The 24,728-nt window shown below is 38.8% G+C and overlaps 1 protein-coding gene across 1 annotated transcript in view; it reads right to left on the reverse strand.

Annotated features, from left to right (window-relative positions):
- DPYD (dihydropyrimidine dehydrogenase) overlaps positions 1 to 24,728 on the reverse strand; it is a 1,117,227-nt gene that overhangs the window by 829,377 nt on the left and 263,122 nt on the right. Inside the window, exon 4 of the mRNA XM_075558725.1 lies at positions 19,111 to 19,198. Coding sequence (XP_075414840.1) covers positions 19,111 to 19,198 — 88 coding nt within the window. The remainder of the gene's footprint in view (positions 1 to 19,110; positions 19,199 to 24,728) is intronic.

The raw sequence follows: 24,728 nt of genomic DNA on the forward strand, positions 1-24,728 counted from the left end.
ACATTCAAATAGCAGCAATTTAAGAATGTGAAGGACCAAGAAGTGTTTAACAGACCCACTCGGAATTGTAATAAACTTGACAGCACCTAGCAACAAGAGCATGATTTTAGATTTCATATTGCTTAGGCATTTTAGAAAATTGACTAATAAATGTTGGAGTTACAGAAAACTTTTCAGAGGTAACTTTCCATTTAGTGACACAAATGTGAAGAAAAATAATTAGTATTATACTTTTTATTGACTGTGTTTAAAAAAAATGTAACCCCTTAAGGCCCAAATATATATATAGATATATATACATATATATATATTATAAAACAGAAATGAGGCAGATTTTACATAAGCACTAATGGTTCAAGGTACCATCCTTCTATCATTTTCAACCAATAGATTTTGTAATATAATGTTAAAAATATTATTTTGAAAATAATACCCCAGTTGTTTGTCTTTATCATTTGTAAATCCAGATCCCATTTTTTTAGTTAAACACAAAGAAATTATATATTTAAATTAAAAACCAAATTTTGGAAATTTTAGCTAATAGTTATATCAACATTAAATGGATGGAGTAAGGGACATATGCATTTGTATTAAGAATATTAAATTATTATTTTATTAAGGTGTAACTAGTGCACAAACCTATTTGTAGGGCTCTTCTTCACTCTAAAAGTAAGTTTTATAGTTGAACAAAGTTAAGACATTCCAAAAATAACTAATACCAAAGGATCAGCATTAATTAATGGTAATATCACACAGCACCATAATTAAATAAAATGGATCCTTTCATATGTAGATAGCAATAGAATGAAGACTTTAAACACAGACCTAAACAAATGTGAAATAAAGTATGAGTGCCATTTCTGTAACATGTTCACATAATATTAAAAACTTATAATTCAACAAACAGATTTGGAACTATTAATCACATTGGGGGGAAATATCTGCACATTTCATGTTTTACACCAAATTAAAAAATTAGAATAGGGCAAATAATATGCTATTCTCAAACCCTGAAGTCTTATTTTACTATGAAATTTTAATTTATAAAAATATTCATTCTAATAAGATATGGAGATTTATAAGTACAATGTTAATGATTTCCCCTTCAATTCTCTAAAATCTCAGTCAACTGAGGAAATGAAAGAAGGCTTAAATTTTATTCTTCCATGGAACTATTTAGTATATGTTCAGGGTAAGCAAAAAATATCGTAAAAACGTAAGTTGAATTTTGAAAACGATTAAAGTGTGCATCTACTGTTTCTCGGCACTGAGATCCACACACTTCTGAGTGTGGCGTTTCCAGCTCTTTTGGTTAATGCCACTTGTCAAGATGGCAATCCTCGCATTCTTGATGCACCCCAATCATGTTCAGTTTTCCTTGAGTTTGGGAACAAAAATAAAAGTCTGACACTGGAAGATCAGAGCTGGAGAAAAGAGTAAAAAATCTCATGGGACAGCCCTTGCGACGCTCAAAGAACAAGATACACAACATCACGACAAGCGGGTTCCTCAGAGTGACTCAACTGGCCTTTTCTCACCAGCACCGTTTCCATTTGAAAACAAAACCAAAAACGTTTTCCTAATAAGCCCGCATTCTGAAAATATGTATTATGATAACCCCTTGGGGATTCCCACAGAGAGGAGTCAGTATAACCTCCAAAGATGACCTCTATACTCTGAATTAGCTGGCCCATAGCTTTCCCTGGGAAGCCACAATTTTTAATTTCGTGTGTGTGTGTGTGTGTGTGTGTGTGTGTGTCTGTGTGTCTGTGTGTGTGTCTGTGTGTGTCTGTGTGTGTGTGTGTGTCTGTGTGTGTCTGTGTGTGTGACCATAATGAGGTCAGCACCAGCACACTGCTGAGAGAACTTGTCTGGAGCGACCCGCTCAGTCCAAGGACATGGCGCCACATGCTTTGCTTGGACTAGGCCTGTGCACTTATCAACTGAAACCATGAAAGTAATATTGTTTACTATGCTACCAAACAGATTATATTTTTCCAAATCTATTCATATTGCTGTATAACTGATCTTATTCATTTTCACTTAAGATGCATACCATTCTAGGTTGTTAAGTATACTGATAATGTATTTTTTCATTTCAAAATACTCCAAAGAATAAAGATACCATAATAAATATGGTATATTTTCATGAAAGCAATGATATCCTGTCATTTGGTTTATGGAAAAGTAAACCAGGCTCAGTCTAGTTACGAGCAACTGCATTGCTTCTCTGAATTATTATGATCTTCGTGACCAACGGGTTGTGTTTCTGATATAAAATTTCAGGGACTTTTACTTAGAGATGTTAACACTTAACATAAAGCATGTGTTAATTTCTTTTATCAATTGGTATGAAGTTTGGTTACTCTTTATATGGAAATAATTTAATACTATTTTTGTCTCATAGCTTACTAGAGCGGTTCTCAACCTGTGGGTCGCAACCCTTTTGGGGTTGAACAATCCTTTCACAGGGGCCGTCCAGTTCATAACAGCAGCAAAATGACAGTTATGAAGAGGCAACATAAATAATTTTATGGTTGGGGGGGTGGTCACCACAACATGAGGAACTGTATTAAAGGGTCACAGCATTAGGGATGTTGAGAACCACTGACTTAATGCTTTTAAAATTCCATATTCACCTTTATTTTAATTTATTTGCCAAGTATTTAGTAGATTAGTCTAACTAAAGTTTGTCACAGGAGATAGACTGGTAAAGGATTTTTAATGAAAACTCACAATTAAACCAGATAATTATCAAAGAAACATCCTCTTTACTACATGCTGTGCTCTCTTTTTCTTGGTTCTGTTTCTGTGGTTTCCAGTATAGTACTTACAATGGTTTTAACTATCTGATACAGAAGTTCTTCCTGTCTTATATTTCAAAGTGTTTTTCTTATGTAGGCTTTCCTATTATTCCAAAATTTTACTACAAAATCCACTTCAATTTATCTAGACTACCAATCAGTTTTTAAATATATATGAGATAGTTAAGTTTACTGTACCAACATATGTGGGGTTAATTGAAGGGTGGATAGATAAATGGCTCGGTGAGCCTCACCTTTCTAGTTCTCGGGTCTCTTGCTTTCTGATGGTTGGACCAGGGTGCTGCTTCCTTAGCCAGTTCCTGCTCCAGCTGGCAAGGCTCACTTCCTGCAAGACATCCCTGAGGAGAAGCCACATTGACGTGCCCTGATGCAGCCCTAGGTGCTGGAGAAGCTGCTTAGAGACCCCTGCCAGTGCTAAGATGCTTACACATTCACTGGTTTGGCTTTCCTCCTGCAGTCGGCCACTGGTGTGTTTTGTGAGATTCAGGAGGACTTTGTAGATTAGTGTTGGACACATGGGCTAATGTTGGACTTAAGGGCTTAGGCAGTACTGGGTTTGGATGCTTTCTTAATATACACTTAATGTTTATATAAAACTCTTTTATACATATGAGCTTCTGTGGATTTGTTTCACTAATGTACCCAGACTAACACAATATATGTATGTAGTTCCAAATAATATATATAATATACAGTGTGTATCTATTTATATATATACAAATTTATATGTGTGTATAATTACGTAAATATAGGTTTATTTTATATATATATGTAAATATAGGTTTATTATATATATATATATATACACACACACACACACAAAAGGAAGCAGATGGAATTTGGACCTCTACTTAAATCTTACATCAGTACAAGAACAGCTTATTCTTATAATGTGGCAATGTATGATACTCACTTTCCAGACACAATCACTGAAGAAAAATGGGTGCATACCCAATATGATGAAGAACTATGATGGTGCCTAGCCATTAAAAGATAAAGCATCTGGGGACTTAAAGGCTTGAAGTTACACAAGTGGCCATCTAGCTGAGAAGCAACAAAGTTCACATGGAAGAAGCTAACCAGTCTGTGTGATCATGAGGTGTTGATTGGAATAGGTGTCAGAAGCTCAAATACAAGCTATCACATTAATATTAAAGAACATAGAAAAAGTGGAGACCCCAAACCACCGGTAAGATTCTTGGAAAGTCCCTTACAGAAGGGCCACAGGGAAGGCATGATATATTCAGAGTACAGAGTAGCACTAATGGAACACATTACTATACTCTAGTTCTTTAATATTTCCTCCCCTTACTATTATGGTCTTAGTTTTACCCCATTAATCTTGTTAGGCCTGCATATGTTCATTGGTATAATTAAGATAATTCAATTCATGAAATCCAAGATAGATAAACCTTTCAGAAACAGTAATAGGAGTAATGATTCCCTGAGGGTGTGGAAAGAGAGGGAGAGAAAGGTGGACGGGGGAACTGATAGAGGTGAACAAATGTATAACCCCACTTGAAGGGAACAATTAACAGAATTGTAGGGTAACAGATACGTTGGATGGGGTAAGAAACAGCAAAATAATTAAAGTAATAATAACAATGGTTCCTGGGGAAGAGTGGGAGAGGGAGGGGATAAGGGGAGCTGATTTCAAAGTGTTCAAGAAGAAAATGTTTTGAAAATGATGCTGGAAGAAATTAGACAATTATGCTTGATTTAATTGAATGACAGATTATAAAACAGCTGTATGAGCTCCAAATAAAATGATTTTAAAAAATATATTTACAGTCTCGGAAAAATAATGCAACAACTAACTGCTATGCCTCTTCTTATGAAAAACTAAATAAAAATCATAGCTAATTATTATTGTTATAATTATCTTAAATATATTTATGATCTGAAATGTCCAGGAACAATGACAAGTTGGATAACCAAAGAAAAAGTGGGATTACTTTGCAGTCATGTCCCAAAGATCTATGTGAACATAGGCTTCCATTTTGATGACCTCTGAAAACAGAGTTGAGAAGAAAATTTCAAGGTCTACCTAAAACTTGAGTTAATATAGAAAACTCATTCTTAAAGCTAAACTTGCATAAGTCTACATCTCCAGACATGTAAATTAAGGGGATTTCTAATTCATCCACCACTGGAACTGTAAATAAGCTTTGCTGGGGTCTTAAATTTGAAAACTGAGCAAACGGAGTATGGATTAATTTCCTCAGCAAATTCATAATAATTCCACACTTGTATCTGTGGCTTGAATTCCCACAACTTTCGTGGCTAGAAAAAGATCAAGTCCATCATTCAGTTTACAATGGACTCAGAGAACTGGAGGCAAAGCCCACTGCATTAAACTCTTCGACAAATGCATGCATCCAATGTTCTCTGAATTTTCATAGACAAAGCCTAAAAAAGAAATAGAGTAAAATAATTTAAACATTATGAGTAGAGCTATAAACACCACAGAATTCACAGAAACTTTCAATAGTAGAGATTTCAGATTATAAAAATAATATATGTATATAGTTTGAGAAACAACAGTTTTGTAGAAATAAGAATAATAACAAACAAGGTATAAAGGTATTTTAGTATATTTGCTAAAATATAATATATAAGTGAAGTTTTAAAACTTACCATTTTAGCAACAGATCTGAAATGGGTGAAGAAACTGATAAAAGATTTGTGATAGGTTTATCATGCCAACTAGGCCAATAGGAATGTGTGGGCGGAGTTTAATCAGATTACAGCTTGATTAGAGGGCAATGAGACAAATGGCTCTGCAAAGCCCGCCCCCATCTCTCTTGTTCCCTGGTGATGAGACCCGCAAGCTGCTGCTTTGGCTAGTTCTCTTCCTCAACCTGTGTGCTACACTACCTCTGGATTAAGCCAACTCATAGATCCTGTCATCAGAGCTTGAGACTCCTTCGTGACCTGCCTCACATGCTGCTGGTGTGTACATTGCTTGAGCTCGAGGTTGGTGGGTCCTCTAGTCATGCTTGAGTTCTAGAACCCATGAGGACCGGCCTTGCCAAGCTCCCATGCTACAAACTGTTGCTGGCCCACCCTGCTGTCTATTGCTTGTGGGAAGATTCTGCCTGCCTCCACTTCTGTTTCCTTGACCTTGAACCTGACAGCCCTAGTAAGTTGAAGGACTTCCAGTATTAACTGTTCCATGAAAGTCCTCTGTGTGGACTACTTACGTAGCTTTTATCTTCCTTCTTTATATTCCTTCTTGCTATATAGACCTATCCTCATATATATCTATGTATAGCTATATAATCATAAGTGTCCTGGCTTTTCTCTTGAGAACACTGCCTTGCACAATTGGTACCAAGAGTGAAGTGTATGTGTTCACTTAATTGCAATTGTTAGGCATAGAATATTGTTGTTTTGTTCATTTATAGAATATTATGGTATGGGGGGGGGGGAAACAGAGTACTAACCCACCCCAGGGAGAGTGTCGGTTGTGTCCCTACAGATCTAGAACATGCATACGGACCCCACCACGACACACCAAACAAGGAGGGCAACGTAAAGTACAGAGGACTACACAAAGAGGCTGGACGACACGCTGGCCCAAACCAAAATTAGGCCGACCCCCACATTCGAAGGGAATACCACAGAAAACAAAAATAGATCGTCTGGAGTGGGAAAGGAACTGACCCACCACACCAAATCCAGAAGGAAGCTGAAACAAAGGAAGGAAAAAGGACGTAGTGGAGTACACCTGGGTCCACCAAGCCCAAGGTCGATAGACCAGCTAGAAGGGCCCATAGTACAGAGAGGACCATACAGCTGGCCACACTGCGAGATGTGACATCCTGCACCAACACATGGCCCTACACGGGACAGCACCTGAGAGACAGTGGGGGATGTGCGACTGAGCTGACCCCACCACACTGAGGCAAACACTGGGGGCAAGCAATGGAGCAGCGGAGGAAGCAGAGCAAAGGGATCCCGAGGGAGTATAAAGGATGGACTTTCGGGCCTGGATGTGGCACCTCACAAGCTTCATCTAGAAAACACTCCTAAAGGCCAACAAACTGACCTAGAACTACTAGTAATTTTTCTTTTAATATTTGCTAACTTTTTGTTTTGTCTTTTGTTTGTTTTTTACCTTGTAAATTTTGTATGTTAGTGGCTTTTCTGCTTATCAGCGTGTCGATGTTGCTTCTGTCAAAGCCATGTTCTTCTGTGCCACTTGGGCACTATCAAAGTCATCTGCATTAGTATGCACATATTACTATATCAGCAGGTCCACCTAGACAAGATAGGCTGGACAAACAATGAGAGAAGAAATTAACGGGAACAATGGTCCTGGAGGGACATGAGAGCGTGGGAGGTGGAGGAAGGGAGGAGGTGTCGCCCAACACAGGGACAAGGGAACAGCGAGTGGTTCAAACCAGAGGAGGGAGGGGAAGGAAGGGGAGGACTGGTAGGGAGTGACCAAGGAGCAAGGTAACTGAGAGGAATTACTGAAACCAGAATGAGGGCTAAACATGGTGGTGGGATGGTAGGAAAGTGAAAGGAAATAGAGGAAAGGAGTAGGAGGCAAAGTGCATACAGAGAAGCCTAAATATAGACATGTACATATGTAACTATATTTATGATTATGGGGCAATAGACTTATGTGCATATATTTATAGGTTCAGTAGTAGGGTAGCAGATGGACATTGGGCCTCCTCATGCATAATCCCCCAATACAATAGCACCTTGCCCTGCTAAATGGTCATTGCATGATACCCACCTTCCCGACATGATCACTGAAGACAGACGTGTGTGTAAGCAAACGTGGTGAAGAAAGCTGATGGTGCCTGGCTATCAAAAAGATATAGCATCTGGGGTCTTAAAGGCTTGAAGGAAAACAAGCGTCCATCTAGCTCAGAAGCAACAAAGCCCACAGAGAAGAAGCACACGGCCTAAGTTAATACAAGGTGTTGAATGGACCATGTAGCAGACACCAAGGAACAAAAACAATCATTGTGTGATCACCTTCCTCACATAATCACTGAAGAAGAAAGTGGGCATAAGCAAGTGTGGTGAAGAAGGCTGATGGTGTCCGGCTACTGAGAGATATAGCATCTGGGGTCTTAAAGGCTTGAAAGCAAACAAGCGACCATCTAGCCCATAAGCAACTAAGCCCACAGGGAAGCAGCACACCAACATAGGTGATCGTGAAAGGCAGAGGAGACCAGGTCTCAAACAACAAATGTGGGGTGGTGGTGAGAATCACATCATTGTGAATGAAGGGAGTGCATGATGGGGACCCAATGCCCATCTGTAGACAGCTGGACATCCCTTCCAGAGGGGTAGTGGAGAGGAGATGAGTCACTCAGGGTTCAGTGTAGCAACGATGAAACGCAAAACCTTCCTCTAGTTCCTGAACGCTTCCTCCCCTCCCAATTATCATGACCCCAATTCTGCCTTGCAGACCTGGTTATACCAGAGGATGTACAGCGGTGCAGTAGGGATCTGGAAACACAGGGAAATTAGGACAGACGAACCCCTCAACACCCGCGGTAGGAGTGGCTACACCAGGATGGAAGGGAGTGTAGAAAGGGAGAACCGATCTTGGAGATCTATGTGTAACCTCCTCTCTGGGAGATTGGCAATGGGGAGGTGGGTGTGGGGAGACACCGGGGAGTGTAAGATAAGATATAATTAATTATTTATAAACTATCAAGGAACTGGGGGGGATCGGGGAGGGAGTGGGAGGGGGGAAAAAAAGGAAACCGAGCTGATTCCAGGAATCCAAGTGGAAGGTGAATTATCAGAATGAAGAGTGCAACAAATATATAAGGGTGCTTTGCTCAATTGATGTATGTACGGATTGTGATAAGAGCTTTATGAGCCCCAATAAAAAGATTTATTAATTTAAAAAATATTATGTTTAAATGAGACTGGCACATATTGAAGTGTATGCATTTTAGTTTTATCATGGTAGGTACAGATATGATTTTATTATTGTTTTGCTTAAAAAGTATATATGGCAAAGATTGTATAAAGCTGTCAAGTTGACAAGGAGTGGTCTCTAGTAGTTACATAATCTCCTGTCAACTTCAGCAAAGGGGTGGAGTCTAGTCTGCCAATCAGATCTTAGCCAATGATGTTTCTGTGTGGGCCAGGCTTTCTCCTGAGGACTCTGGGAACTTCTGTCTTACTTCTTGGAGGCAGGACGCACACTTTCTCTGCTTCACCTTTCTGCTGACCAGCCACATGAAATTATGCTGACGGCAGCCAGAGCCCTAGGGTTGGAGGAGGGCTTTCCACATGGAGAGCCACACCAGCACTGAGATGCTTCCACAAGACAGTTCACCCATTGGTCTGTGATCTTCTTGCTTTTGGTATGATTGCATGTGTGGAATGATTCTATAGAAAAATGTTCTGAGGAAGTCCCTGCAGGCCGCCCTAAGACACCTGGCCTGACCTCCACCCAGGGACCTGCTGAAGGCCTCGGTCTGGATGAACTTGCCCTACCTCCTGGCTGAGGCTGGCCATCCCAGGACTCAGCACCCCACCTTCCCAGGCTCCAGACCCAGGCTGGGCTTCCCAGGCTGCAGGGGCAGGATGAGCTGTCGTTGTCTAGGGCTGCTGGCCCTGGTGTCTGTGTCTTTGCTGCTACCTCAGGCCTCAGGGACAGAGGCTTTCCACGAGGCCCCCAACAGGTCCCAGCAGACCCAGAGTAGTTGTGTGATGCTCCTGGAATCCAGAAGGCCTGTGCGCGCTACACAAAGCTCTTGCAATTAAATGTGTGCAATGACCATTTATATATATATGTATTTTAAATTTTTATCTGACAATAATTTATCAAAAGTTTTTCATTAAAAAACAACAACACACACACACAAAAAAGAAAAATGTTTGGACTAGTATCGGACCTTTGGGCTTATCTAAGACCTAAGGGGTAATATCAAACTTATGGACTTTATCTGGACTGGGCCAGGATGTTTTCTTAATATACAATTACTCTTGAATATAAAACTCTCTGTTACACATATATGAATGTCTCTGAATGTATTTCTTTTGTCAATCCAGGTGAACACAAAAACTAAAGGCAAAATTTTGAATGTAATCCAGAAGAAAAAGAAACAGAAAATTGAAATATGAGTCACAGAATTTAAAAGATAAGAGCCAAAGACAATAGTGCAAGAAGATTTAATGTACATTTAGTAAGAATTAAAAATTATGGATGCCAAAACCAATGAGAAATTTCCCAAAATAATTCAAGATATCACTCAACAAATTCAAGAGAGACTATGAACTAAGTAAGATAGGTAAAAAAGAAATGCAAACCTTAGGAAATTATTGAATATTCAAGATAAAAATACCTTCTAAACACTGTCTATTGTCTCAAAAAGAAATAATCATACTTTCATTGACTTCTCAATGGCAGCAATAAATAGCAAGACACTAAGTTAGTATCTTTCATGAGGCTAAATAAATAGAATACAATCCTGAATTATACACGCAGAAGAAGTGTTTTTAAGAATTAGATAAATAAAACTGTTAAGGAAAAATCAGACAGTTTGCCAAAAGCATACTCTTTCTGAAAAAATTCGATAATATCCATTTCATATAGTAACAATAAACAGCCCCTGGGTATAAATTTGAAGAATAATACAAGGGGAAAAGATACAGGCAAATACATGAATAAAGTTAATACAATACTAAATAAAGTATTATTCATATAATTTCAAGTGTTAAAAATAAATAAAATTAATATACACAAAACACTACCTTACAAGATATAAAAGGGGTAAATAAAGTGCTTTGTTCTAGGCCTTAAGAATCACTCACTATGGAAATCAATATGGCAATATGGATATTGATCTTCCATATGAATCCAGTGATCCCCTTACTGGGCATATACCCAGAAGAGGCAAGAAACAAACCATGGCCAGACCCCTGTGCTCCAATGTTCATCATGGCAAGTTCACTATTACAAGGAGTTGGAAGCAACCCAAATTTCTATCAACAGACGAATGGATTAAAAAACTGTTGGATATACATAAAATGGAGTACTATGCATCCCTAAAAAGCAGTGATGAACACATGATGTGCTAACACATGAAGCACATCGCTGCATGAAATTATACTAAGCAAAGTAAGCCAAGCACAAAAGGTCAAGTACAACATGAGTCCACTGATAAAAGCTTAAAATGCACAAAGGGCATAGGGAGAAAGCTGCTGTTAGATACATTCCTGGGGTAAAGTCCAGGTAATACAGCAGGGGCTAGACCCAACCGAGGGATACATATGGTAGCCAACTAAAAAGGAGGGGGAAAAACAAACCAAAGAGACAAGTGGAGGGGGAATGGGGCACTAACCCACCCAAAGGGAGGGTGTTTTTATATCTTCACAGGGAAAGAGAGACTAGACGTCAACTCCTTGCTCCAAGACATTAATGCAAGATAATGGCATGAAACAGGGAACAAATAGAGAGGTCTGAGGGGTTGGACCCAATCACAACTATGTAGACAGCCCCGCTTCCCCGCAGAGGACAGCATTGAAGCTACAGCTCAGGGATAGGGACATGTCTGATCAAAATGCACAAGAGGGGAGGCGGGGGGAGTGGAACACATCCTGGCCCACCAAGCCCTGAGGATAATATACCTGTGCAGACCAAACAATGAAAAAAGAAGACTATAGGGCTGGCCCCACCATGAGACACAACGTCCCTCACTGACCCATAGCGCCATAGGGGACAACAATGGAGACATGATATAGGAACTGTGCCAGATCTGGCCACAACACTCCAAGGTGAAACACTAAGAGTATGTAACAGAACAGCAAGGGGAGCAGAGCGATGAAGTCCCTGGGGGAATACCAGGGGAATGAAGTCCCTGGGGAATACCTCTAGGGTCAGGTCATAGCACTCCATCAGACTGGACCGGAAAACACTCAAAAAAGGTTAATAAACAGACCTTGAACTATTTATAGACTTTTCTTTTTTTGTCAGATGTTTGTTGTTGTTTTGTTGCTTTGTTTTGCTCTGTCTTGTTTTTGTGCATATTATTGGCTTTGCATGCCTATCTAGATACGATAGGCAGGATAAACAATCTGAAGGAGAAAACAATGGGACCGATGGTTACTGGGGGACATGGGAGTGTGGGTGGTGATGGAAAGGAAGTGGGTGTTAGCAAACCCAGGGACAAGGGAACAACGAGTGATCTAAAAATCAATGATGAGGAGAGTACAGAGACCTTGTGGGACTTGATTAAGGGCAATGTAACCAAGAGGAATTATTGAAACCCAAATGAAGGCTGAACATGGTAGTGGGACAAAAGAAAAGTAAAAGGAAATAGAGGAAAGAACTAGAAGTCAAAGGGCATTTATAGAGGTCTAAATACAGTTATGTACCTTTCTAAATATATTTATACTTGATGATGGGGAAATAGATCTATGTACATGTATTTATAGATTTAGTATTAAGGTAGCAGATGGACATTGGGCCTCTACTCAAGTACTCCCTGAATGCAAGAACACTTAGTTCTATTAACCTGCCATTCCATCATGCTCACCTTCCAGACAAGATCACTGAAGACAAAGCAGGTGCATAAGCAAATGTGGTGAATAAAGCTGATGGTGCCCGGCTATCAAAAGATATAGCATCTGTGGTCTTAAAGGCTTGAAGATAAAAAAATGACCATCTAGCTGAGAAGCAACAAAGCCCACATGGAAGAAGCACATCAGCCTATGTAATCATGAGGTGTCGATAGGACCAGGTATCAGGCATCAAAGATCCAGAACAAAAAATCTTATCATTGTGGATGAGGGGTACTGTGGAGTGGAGACCAAAAGTTCATTTGTAGGAAACTGGAGATCCCTTTACAGAAGGGTCCCAGGGAGGAGATAAAGCCAGTCAGGGTGCAATATAGCACCACTGAAACATACAACTTACCTTTAGTTCTTTAATGCTTCCTCCCCCCACTATCATGACCCCAATTCTACCTTACAAATCTGGTAAGACCAGATATGTACATGGGTAAAGATAAGAGCTGGAAACACAGGGAATCCAGGACAGATACATTCCTTGGGACCAATATTGAGGACAGCCATAACAGGAGGTTAAGGAGAAGATAGGAGAAAATAGTGGGAATCGATCACAATGATCTACTATAACCCCCTCACAGGAGGGTAGACAACAGAAAAGAAGGGAGACATCAGTCAGTGTAAGACTTGAGAAAATAATAATAATTTATAAATTATCAAAAAGAGTTCATGAGGAACGGAAGGTAGGGAAAAAATGAGAAGCTGATACCAAGGGCTCAAGTAGAAAGAAAATATTTTGAAAAATAATGATGGCAACAAATATACAAATGTGATTGACACAATGGATGGATGGATGGATGAATAGATTGTGATAAGAGTTGCGCAAGCCTCCAATAAAATTATATATTTTTTAAATCACTCAGATAAACACTCCAAATGAAACATTCATAATATGTATCACATATAAAGTCTGAATTATACTAAGTTCTAGAAAATATATTTGTTTCATATTATGTACAAATTGGCAGCTAATATGCAAAGGAAATAAACACATCAGTTCATAGCTCCTGATTAAATTAAATGACAGTTCTTAAAGCTTTCTTATCTTTAGCACCATTTTATAGCAAGTAGCTATATTTTATAGCAATCTTCTTGGAATGGGTAAAATTGTTCAAAGTTATCACCTAGCCATATAAGTGAGAATTCTGACTTCATTGAGCAAAGGAATCTGGAGCTATCTTGTGATTTTTTTTTTGTTTTACACATCTAAATTATTTACTTATTTTAAATTATTCACTAAAAAATTATGGACTTCCAAGAATTTTTTATTCTGCAGATTTCTTTAATGTGGGTGAAAGCTCTCTAGGTGGATAGAACGTTGTTGCTCTTATTGGGTATCATCGAGTTGATTCTAACCTATGCCATAGATCTTCCTGATTGGGTTTTCTTGTTAATAATCTTTATAAAACAGAACACCTGATCTTCCTATCTTTGTACTTCTAAGCTGCTGCTACGTTAGTAGATTTTGCACACACACAAAGACAAACTACCTTTATGATATTTTGAACACAGACATTTTTATGAATGGTGTCATTTTGCCCCTGAGATTTTGTTGCACCTCTGATATCCTATTATATTCAATCGGGCACGTTCATGAAGAATAACCTATCCTTTTACATGAAACCATTTAGCCAGCTTTTCTCTAATGTATATTATTAAATTTACTTATTCATAAATAAAAGTTACACAAAGGGTGTCCATTCATGGAAAAGTCAATGCTTTGTGCTTTAATGTAACATTTTGAAGAAGATAAGATGATACTGTTTGAAACAAGGGTCATGAAATCAAGTAACAATCTTGCAACACTGGTACTTCCCCCACTGACCCACCCCCAGACGACAATTATAGATTTACTTCCTGCATTCTTACATGAAATATAAAGTCATATTTTTTAAAAGGAAAACTATCAGGAAATATAACCCAATAAGCACAGTTTGATGAACCTGAAATGTGTACTTCCAATTGAGAGATACAATTGCAAACAACAGCGTGCACTGAAGAAACAGAGAAACACTGGCTGAGGAGGTACAATAGAATAGAGTGTACCTTTGGAAACGAGGGCTGGAATCCAGTTTGTACGAAAATAAAGAATGGAAGTACTGCTCTGAATTCCACTGAATCACAGAAGCCGAACACAATGCAACAAAAGTGACATCCTTTTCTCAAATTGGCACAAGTCTCATTGAGTCTGACGATTCAATTACCCTCTGAACCTGGAAAGCACCCCCCTCTTGAGTTCAGGTCCACCAGCAGAGCAATATGGGACAGCCTCCATTGTACGCAGTCAGTAAATATCTAAAAAGCTGCAGGTTTGCAAGAGAGAGACTCTCTGACCTTTTATGATTGCGGCAGTGGTTTCTTCAACAAGAACACTGCTTACAATGGTTTCTTAAATGCCTGACAAAAGACTGTATTTTCAGGACAATATCACCAAATATCTTATATGGAAATCCGTTTAAATAAACACCTGAGTGCATCGCTTCATTAGATAGCAAAGAATCTGGAACAGACTAGACTGAGGCTCTCCTAAAATAGACACGATTCTGAGTTTGCTCACACATTTCAAAGCATGTGATTTTTCTTTGCCTTTATTTCTTAAATTTCTGTAGACTCTGCATGAATGAAACACATACTAATTAGATCCTTAACTAAATATTGGGTCTTTGACTACCTAGGGAATATTTAGCTAGCACAGATATCTCCGAGTGGCTCATCATGGCACTCATGATGCCTCATACTTGATCTTAAGAGCCGTACTTTCGCTATCGGGAGGAATCCGTTTTAAAATACACTGACTAAAGTTCTGGACATTTTTTTATTAATTGGGAATTAATACACACATTCCATACTTCCGTCATGTCAAGCAGAACTTTCCAGTTGCTACCACATTTTCCTTCCTGGACTCCTTCACATCGTCCCTCCTGTACCCTATCACCTCCACTGTACCCCTTGACCTTCAAAACCCTTCTCCTCACTGCTGTACCTAAAGGTTCATCAACCCTGAATTTCTTACAGCCAAAACCACATAACACAAATGCAAGAGACTAAGCTCCATGGCATATGACCTCTGAGATACACCCAAATAGGAATTAACAAAAAGAAAACAAAACATAAATACAGAAATTATTGAAAACCTGATCAGGTCCAGCCTGCATCAGAGGGGGATAGACTGATAACGTTTTAACTGTTCAAATCAGATTTGTGCCTTTGATCTTCTATCATCATCTCTCCAATGCCCTCCGTTTAATAACCCTTTACCTTCCATCCCTCAATTGTGGACACAGGGAGTTAACCAGAGGCTTGATTTTATGTAGTTCCCACTAATGAATCTCGGGTTTCCACGGGCACCCATAGCCTTCTACAAACCAGATTCTCACAATTTGAGCCGATACTAATTACGCCTTCAATTTTTGATTATATGATTTACAATCTTTCCGAGACTGATGCTGTTGTGTTTCTTCCTTGCGAACTTAGTTGACATTTCACTTAGTTGTCTGCTTGTTTGGGGACAAGCCTTTGAGACCCCAGACAACATTTTATCTGATAGCCTGGAACCATCTAGTTTCTTCACCACCTTTGCAATAACAGCCGTATTCTCTGTGTTCCTTTTCTGAGAGTATCAAGTATGGCTAGGGTGTAAAAACTAATTGTTGTTAAGGTGGAGCTGTGATTTAGTGTGAGCCCAAGCCCATTCCTGGATCTCTGCTTACTTTGTTTTGCTTCTTTTATTATTACTTGGGAGTTAATACATATGTCATATAATTCCACAGCTTCCAAGGAGTTCAGGAAGAAAAAGTATGTTTGGAAACCAATTGTGGAAGCAATTGTATGATTCTGCTTGAGGTGGCTAAACTATGGAAAAATCTGAGTATTTTGCTTCATTCCTTTTCTGATGAGGCCATAATTAAACAAGTAAGATTTCATGTAAGTCTCACTAAGTCATGTTTACACACACATTATGATGTCAGATGATCAGGATATTACAGAGTTAATAAATGAAATCCATTTCCATCCCAGATGAGTGCTGGCAATTTAAATTTCTATTCTGAAGGCATCCTAACAAAATAAAGACAATTGTCTGTACCTCTCCTTTGTGTTAAAAGTTCTGCCACATTTCTGCAATCACTACCTCTTCCCCTTTACCAGTCCCTATCTACGTAACCATATGACTGATTACGGAGAAGGCAATGATTACGTGTAATATTTTTACACATTACTTTTAAGAATTCTAAAAGGAAGGAAATTGTATCCTTATGGGAAGAGTTCCTTTAGTTTTGCTCATTTATTAAACAGTCTTGGTCAATGTTCATAATGCTCCATTTTCAAAATTTAGATATCATTAATCATTCTAACACTTAACCATTAGCGTATTAACCAAAAAATAGGTTTACTTTGACTCAAATATCATCTATTTCCACATAACAATTTTTAAAACAATTATATTATCAAATAAATCATATCACAGCTTGGAAGATCTTGATCAATAAAAGTTCCATGCTTTCAAGTGCATATTAAAATTTTATAATAAAATTATACATATAAATTATACTATGCATAATATCATATTTAACATATTTATAATACTATAGTGTATTGTTGTATTTATATTATATATTATCATAATGGTATACAACATTGTTATATTATATAATAATATTTATAGCCTGCCCCTTCCCCCAGAAGAATTTATTTCAAAAGACAGCATTAAATCTGTAGCTCCAGGAGAGGGACATATCTGATCTGATTGGAGCACACAGGAACAGATGAAGGGAGAGGAGGAGAGAGTGGAGCACATCCTGGCCCACCAGGCCTTGAGGATTATAACCCCAATTAGAGCAGCCAGTCCACAGAGAGGACCACATGGCCAGCCCCACTATGAGACATGACACCCCTCAATGACCCACAGCTCTCCAGAGGACAACACCGGAGACACAGTGTGGTAATTGCACCCAATCTGATCCCACCACACCAAGGCAAAACACTAAGGAGGTGCAACACAACAGCAAGGGAATGGAGCAGCAAGGTCCCCAAGGAATGCTGAAGGTGGACTTTGGGGCCAGGGTGTGGTACCCCAACAGACTAGACTGGAAAACACTTCTAAAAGCCAACAAACGATTCTTGTACTAACTACAAGCTTTTTTTTTCTTGCTGTGTTTTGTTTGGGTTTTTTTGTCATTGGTTTGTTGTAGTTGTTTTGTTGTATATTGTTGTTTGGTTTTGTTCTGTCTTGTTTTTGTGCATGTTATTATCTCCACAGGTCTGTCTAAATACGATAAGGCTGGATGAACAATCTGGAGGAGAAAACAACGGGACCGACAGTTCTGGGGAGAAATGGGAGAGGGGAGGTGGGGGGAAAGGTAGTGGTGTTAACAAAACCAGGAATAAGGGAATAACAAGTGATCCAAATTGGTGGTGAGGAGGATTTGGGAGGCCTGGTAGGGCTTGATCAAGGGTAATGTAACAAAGAGGAATTGCTGAAACCCACTGAGCATGATAGTGGGATAAGAGGAAAGCCAAGGGAAAGTCAAGTTGATTTATAGAGGTCTAGACAAAGAAATGTATATATGCAAAATATTTATATATGAGGATGGGGAATAGATCTATGTGCATATATTTATAAGTTTATTATTAGGGTAGCAAAAGGACATTGGGCCTCCACTCAAGTACTACCTCAGTGCAAGAATACTTTCTTCTATTAAATTGGCATTCTATGATGCTCACCTTCCCGACACAACCGCTGAAGACAAAGCGGGTGCATTAGCAAATGTGAAGAACGCTGATGGTGCCCCGCTATCAAAAGATAAAAGTAAACAACTGGCCATCTAGCTCAGAAGCAACAAAGCCCACATGGAAGAAGCACACCAGCCTGTTCGATCACGAGGTGTTGAAGGGATCAGGTATCAGGCATCATTGGAACAAAAAAATCTCACAATAGTGAATGAGCAGGGGAATGCGGAGCTGAGACCCAAAGCCTATTTGTAGGCCACTGGAGATCCCCTTTGCAGAGGGGTTTCAGGTAGGAGACGAGCCAGACAGGGTGCAATGTAGCAACGATGAAAAATACAACGTTCCCCTAGTTCCTAAATGCTTCCACCTCCCCCAACTATCATGATCCCAATTCTACCTTGCAAGTCTGGCTAGACCAGAGGATGTACACTGGTACAGATAGGAATCAGAAACACAGGGAAACCAGGGTGGATGATCCTTTCAGGACCAGTTGTGTGAGTGGCGATACTGGGAACATAGAGGGAGGGTAGGTTGGATGGGGGGACCCAATTACAAGGATCTACATGTAACCTCCTCCCTGGGGGACAGACAACAGAAAAATGGGTGAAGGGAGACATTGGAAAAGGGAAAAATATGAAAAAATAATTTATAAATTATCAAGGTTTCATGAGGGAGGGTAAACGGGGAGGGAGGGGAAAAAATGAGGACCTGAGGCCAGGGCTTAAGTGGAGAGCAAATGTTTTGAGAATGATGAGGGCAATGAATGTACAAATGTGCTTTACACAATTGCTGTATGTATGGATTGTGATAAGAGTTGTATGAGCCCCTTGTAAAATGATTAAAAATAGTATATAATAATTATATTATTATATAACAACATATAATAATATTATAAATGGTTAAAACAAACATAGGGAGATAAGCTTCATGTATTAATCATAGATAATAGCAAATAAGCATCAAATATTGTTATTAACTTGCATTTGTTGAGTTCTGAATATACCTTGTTTGCAATACTTGTGATGAATGATTTGATGTCCAGATTAGTTGGGCAGCTCTTCTGACAGGGAGCATCGGCACATTTCAGACATCTAAGGAAGAAAATACATGAGTTAGGGGAAAAATAAAGTGACCAGAAAATCATTTGACTCATATTGTACTATATCCCACTCAGAGCAATCGCCCAACAAGATAAGTAAAATTGCAGGACTTTCAGGTAAAACTGATACAGTATTTTCAGATACATTTCATACACCTTATAAATCAATAAAGTCAGTCTGTTTATTTCAACTGCATTAAATATCTGCATTCCATGTTGTATGCACATCCTCAAATGTATAAGCTAGCACCACGCTGATGGAAGCTGCATCTCTTTCAGTGTTCCTTCTAGATGGTAAGTGGATAAAAAAACATTTAAAACAGCATTTACTCAATTTTCAAAGTCCTGCTGACTCAATAATAAAGAGCTTAGCTACTAACTGAGTGGTTAACTGTTTCAACCAACCTAGCAGCTCCACTTCAAAAAGAATTGGCCATCTGCTCTCATAATGATGACAGGTAAAAAACCCAATGGAACCGTTTTCCCTGTTATGTGGGGTAACGATGAGTATCAATCCACTGGATGGCACCTGACGAGGACAATATTGACTCATTTGTTTAACGGCTGTACACACTGACCATACTAAGACCATACAGCTTTTACAATACAAGTTCTGATGCCTTGATGTCACCACTCATCTGTCATCTTATAGTACTATCATGTTGACTTTTATGTTGCTGGGATGCTGATGCTAGGCGATCAGTATTTCAAATGCCAGCAGGATCAAGCATAATGGACAGGTTTCAGCAGAACTTCTACAATAAAAGAGACAAGGAGGATGGGCATGATGATTTAATTCTTTTTAAAAATTGGTCAGTGATAATCTAAATAGAAGCAGAGGATCTTCTATAGCAAGAGAGGATTCATGAGAAAGGGTGGCAGGTACTCAAAATACTACAGGGGAAAGGTTGATTTCTCAAAGTAGAGTGGACCTGAAGGACATAGCTGAAGTAAACACTCAGGAGGATGTTTATATAATGATGTGGTATAGCTGCAAAAGAGAAGAAACAGCAGCAAGCATCCATCATACTAATGAAGTATACATCTGGGAAATTGGAAGTTTTTAAACGTAAAAAGCCACACATCAAGATCAAAATCCTAGGCAACTTAACTGTTCCTCTTCTTGAGCCCATTGTTGCAGTCACCATGTCAATGAAATGTCTCTTCTTTTTCCTTGACCCTGTACTTTACCAAGCATGATGCCTCCTCCTGACAATTCATCCAATTGGAAAATGTTCTCCTATGCCAACAATGATAAAGAGAGAAGGCACTGACCTCATCATAAAAAAGAATATTCAAAGGTCTATCCTAGAAGATAAAGCTATACATGATAGAATGTTATCCTTGTGTCAAAAATACTAGTTAATAGAACTATTATTCAAATTTATAAACCAACTAGGAAAACCAGAGAAGAGGAAACTAAAGGTGTTTTATCAATTTCTGATGTCTAAAACTGATCAAATATGCTATTAAGATAGACTGATCATCATTTCTTATTGGATTCAGAAGTTAGAAACACAGAATAGTTGCTATTAGGTGCCATCTAGACGGTTAAGACTACGTGACTCTGTACAGCAGAGCAGAATACCACTCCCCCTGCACAGTCCTCACAATGGTTGTTAGGCTAGAGCCCATTGCTTCAGCCATTGTGTCAATTCATCTCAGGAAAGACCTTCCTCTTTTATTTTACCAGTCATGTCCTTTTTCAGGGACGAGTCTGGATCGATAGCCTTTCCATATGGCATACGCAGGAATCCAATCACTACATCTATAGAAAGAAATGAGAGAGAAGCTAAACAGCACCAGTCAAACGAAGATATGGGTCTAACTGAATCAGAGAATCAATTGCTTTTCTGTAGTCTTTGAGAAGCTGAAGAAAGTAAAACAAAACCATGGGAGACAAAGTATAAACTTTAGTATACTCCACCAGGATTAAGTGACCATCTTAAAAATAAATGGGTAGCAACATCATGAGGGTGATGACATAGTTGAGGGTAGGAGGCAGGGGGAGAAAGAGGGGTGCCCTCACAAGGTTGCATATATAGCCCACCCCCCAGGAGAACGAGTAACAGAAATGTGAGTGAAGGGAGACCAGAGACAGTGTAAGACATGAAATAACAATACTATGTAATCAATCAAGAATTCATGGGATGGTAGGGGAGGGAGGGCTAAAAAGTGGAGCTGATACCAAGGGCTCAAGTAGAAAGAAAATGTTCTGAAAATGATGATGGCAACATATGCACAAGTGTAGTTAATACAATTGAATGATGGATTGTCATAAGATTTTTAAGAGCCCACAATAAAATGATTTATAAAAATAAACAAATATTTTAAAGGAAAAAATATAAATAAATAAATGTTACACACCGAACACTAATGACCAATGGTTAGATGAGGTGTAGGGGTAAGATTAAGTATATAATACATGAAGAAAAGAATGGGTTATTTAAAAATAAGAAAAATTAACAAACAGATGTCCAATGAGATACTGAACTTTGTTCTTGAATAAGCTGTTACTGAAAGAATATCTTTATGTCATGTTAGGTGTCAAGAAGTCAGTTCAGACTCAGAGTTACCCTATGGGCACAATAGAATGAAACACTTCCCATGTCCAGAGCCATCCTCACAATGGCTCCTGTTCCTGAGCCCACGGTTTCAATCACTGAGTCAATGGCATCTCCTCAAGGGCCTTTCTCTTGGATGTTGCCCTGCAACTTTACCAAGAATGATGTCCCTTTCCAGAAATGGTCTCTCCTGATAACGTGTCCAAAGTATGCAAGGCAAAATTGTGCCATCTTTTCCCCTAAGGAACACTCAGGCTGCACTTCATCAAAGATCAACTGTTGGTCCTTTTAGCAGTCCATGGTACTTTCGATATTCTTCTCCAGCACATTTCAAATGTTATGCAATGTCTTGAAGATAGTGTAAGAAATCAGTGGAAGAAACTGAAACAAATGTGCTAACTAAAAGATTGCCAAGGTCAGCTCAAGAAAACAAAAGACATAATTATAGGGAAATGTGCAACTATTTTGAGTTAGACTCTTAAAATGGAAGGGCATGGCTGGCCATTTTAAGTTAAAAGAATAGAAGAAAATTTGAGCATTGAATTGTAATATTGAGAATTATCTTAGCAATGCATTTAAAGATGCAGGAAGCATCAAAAGCCGATGAGAAGAATATAAAGAATCAATGTGCCAAAAATAATTGGTGGATAGTCAGTCATTTCAGAAGATCAGTAAAGAAAAATGTCCAAGCTGCATTGCAGGCATTTTGGTGGAAATGAGGCTTCAGGAATAGGAGGGAAACCAACTGAGATGGCGCAACAGGCATATGCATTTCCAAAGAACTCACTCGTCTAGGTAAAGACACTTGGAAGATAACTACCTGGACTGAAAGGAATCCACATTTGTGCCCATTCAATAGGATGTTGAACACACAAGCACAATGTTGTTGAATATAATTCATAAATGGTTACAACAGTATACAGAAAAGGAACTGCCATAAATTCTAGCTGGCGTCAGAAGATATGAAATGAGAGATTTCATTGCTATTGTTGATCGCTCTTTGAAGAAAGCAAAGAACACCAGACAGATGTTGAATTGTGTTTTCTTGACTATGCAGTGGCATTCCATTATGTGGATTGTAAAAAATCATGGATAGCACAGGATAAAATGGGAATTCTAGAAACACTTAATTGTGCTTACATGGAAACTATACATTGAGCAAGAGCAGTCATTTGATGAAATCAATGGATAATGCATAATTTAAAATCAGCAAAGTGTTATATTTTTACTCTTTACCATACTTATTCCATCTGTATACTTAGAAAAAATAATCAGAGAAGCTTGATTATATGAAGGATGCGGCATCCAGATTGGAGGACGTCTCATTAAAAACCTGCCATGTACAGATAACATAACTCTGCTTACAGAACGAGTACTTACACGATCAAGGATTACAGCCTGTAGTATGGATTTCAACTCATCGTAAAAAAAAAAAAAACCTAAAAATTCTCACAACTAGATCAATAACCAACATAGTCATAAATAGAGAAAATATAGAAACTGTCAAGATGTCATGTTACTTGTATCCACAATAAATATCCAAGGTTTCTGCAGTCAAGAAATGAAACAACACATTGCATTGGACAAATCTGCTGTAAAAACTTCAAGCAGTTAAAAAGCAAATTGGTCACTTTTAGAACTGAGATGCACTTTACCCAACCATGGCATTTTCTTTAACCTCATATGCATGTGAAAGTTAGACAATGAAAAAGGAAGGCTGCAGAAAATTGACACATTTGAATTAGGGTGTGGCCAAGAATATTGAATATACAATGGACTGTCAGGTGAATTAACAAATTTGTCTTGGAAGAAGAACAGTAGTCAGAATGTATCTTTTAAGTGAGAATGGCAAGACTTCGTCTCATAGACTTTGGACATATTATCAATAAGCACCAGTCCCTGGAAAAAGGGGCTTATGTTTGGTAAAAGAATTTTTCCTCCACTGTCATCGAGTCAATGCTCACTCATAGGGACACTAAAGGACATGACAGAACTGCCCCTGTGAGTTTCTGAGACTATAACACTGCAGGAGTAGAAAACCCTGATTTTCTCTCTCAGAGCAGTTGGTAATTTTAAACTGTTGACCTTGCAATTTGCAGCCCAATGCATAACCATTTTATTGTCATTATTAGCTGTCATTGGGTCACTTCTGCCCCAGATCAACCCCATGCACAATAGAAGCAAAAACTGCCCTGCCCTGCAACATCCTCCTAATTGCTCCTGTTCTTGAGTCCATTGTTGCAGCCATTGTGCCAGTGCATTTCCTTGAGTGTCTTCCTTTAACATTGTCCCTTCACTTGACAAGGTTTGATGTCCTTCTCTCATCCAACGTATGTAAGAAGAAATTTCCCATCCTTGCCTCTAAGGGACACTCTGGCTATAACTCTTAGACTCTAGAGGGTTATTAAAAAAAAAAAAAAGAAAACCTTCAACAGTATGGATTGACACAGTGGCTGCAATAAAGGGCTCACAAAGCAAAGATGATGTGGATGGCAGGACTTTGCCCTGGCATTACTTTGTTGTGTTGTACATACTTCTGATCTAATGGTACGTAGTAAAAAAATAATATTAATGACCATAATTGTTATACAAACACAAAGGTAAACTTACTTGTTTACCACTCAAGTTGTCCTTTGTTGTTCCCTCCTTCCCCAATATTCTCAAGTCTTGTCATCTACATATGATTTGCATGACAATGGGGCTTTATAGTAGACACCACAATTCATCAAAATCCACTCACTTCAAGACAAAAACATTTGTTCCCCCAGTTGCTGTCTTTCCTGCTGAAGAAAACAGGTCATGACCCTTCTCCAGGGGCAGACACCATGGAATTATAGGTCAATGAGGGAGGTTAGAGGTCCCATCCAATTGCCCCCATTTAGCAGACAAGTCTTGAGGGATCCACAGGCTTTGCTATATATGAGCCATGGTTCTCCCAATACTGCTCTAAATAATGCT

Source organism: Tenrec ecaudatus, chromosome 1 (assembly GCF_050624435.1).
Source record: "Tenrec ecaudatus isolate mTenEca1 chromosome 1, mTenEca1.hap1, whole genome shotgun sequence".
Lineage (NCBI taxonomy): Eukaryota > Metazoa > Chordata > Mammalia > Afrosoricida > Tenrecidae > Tenrec > Tenrec ecaudatus.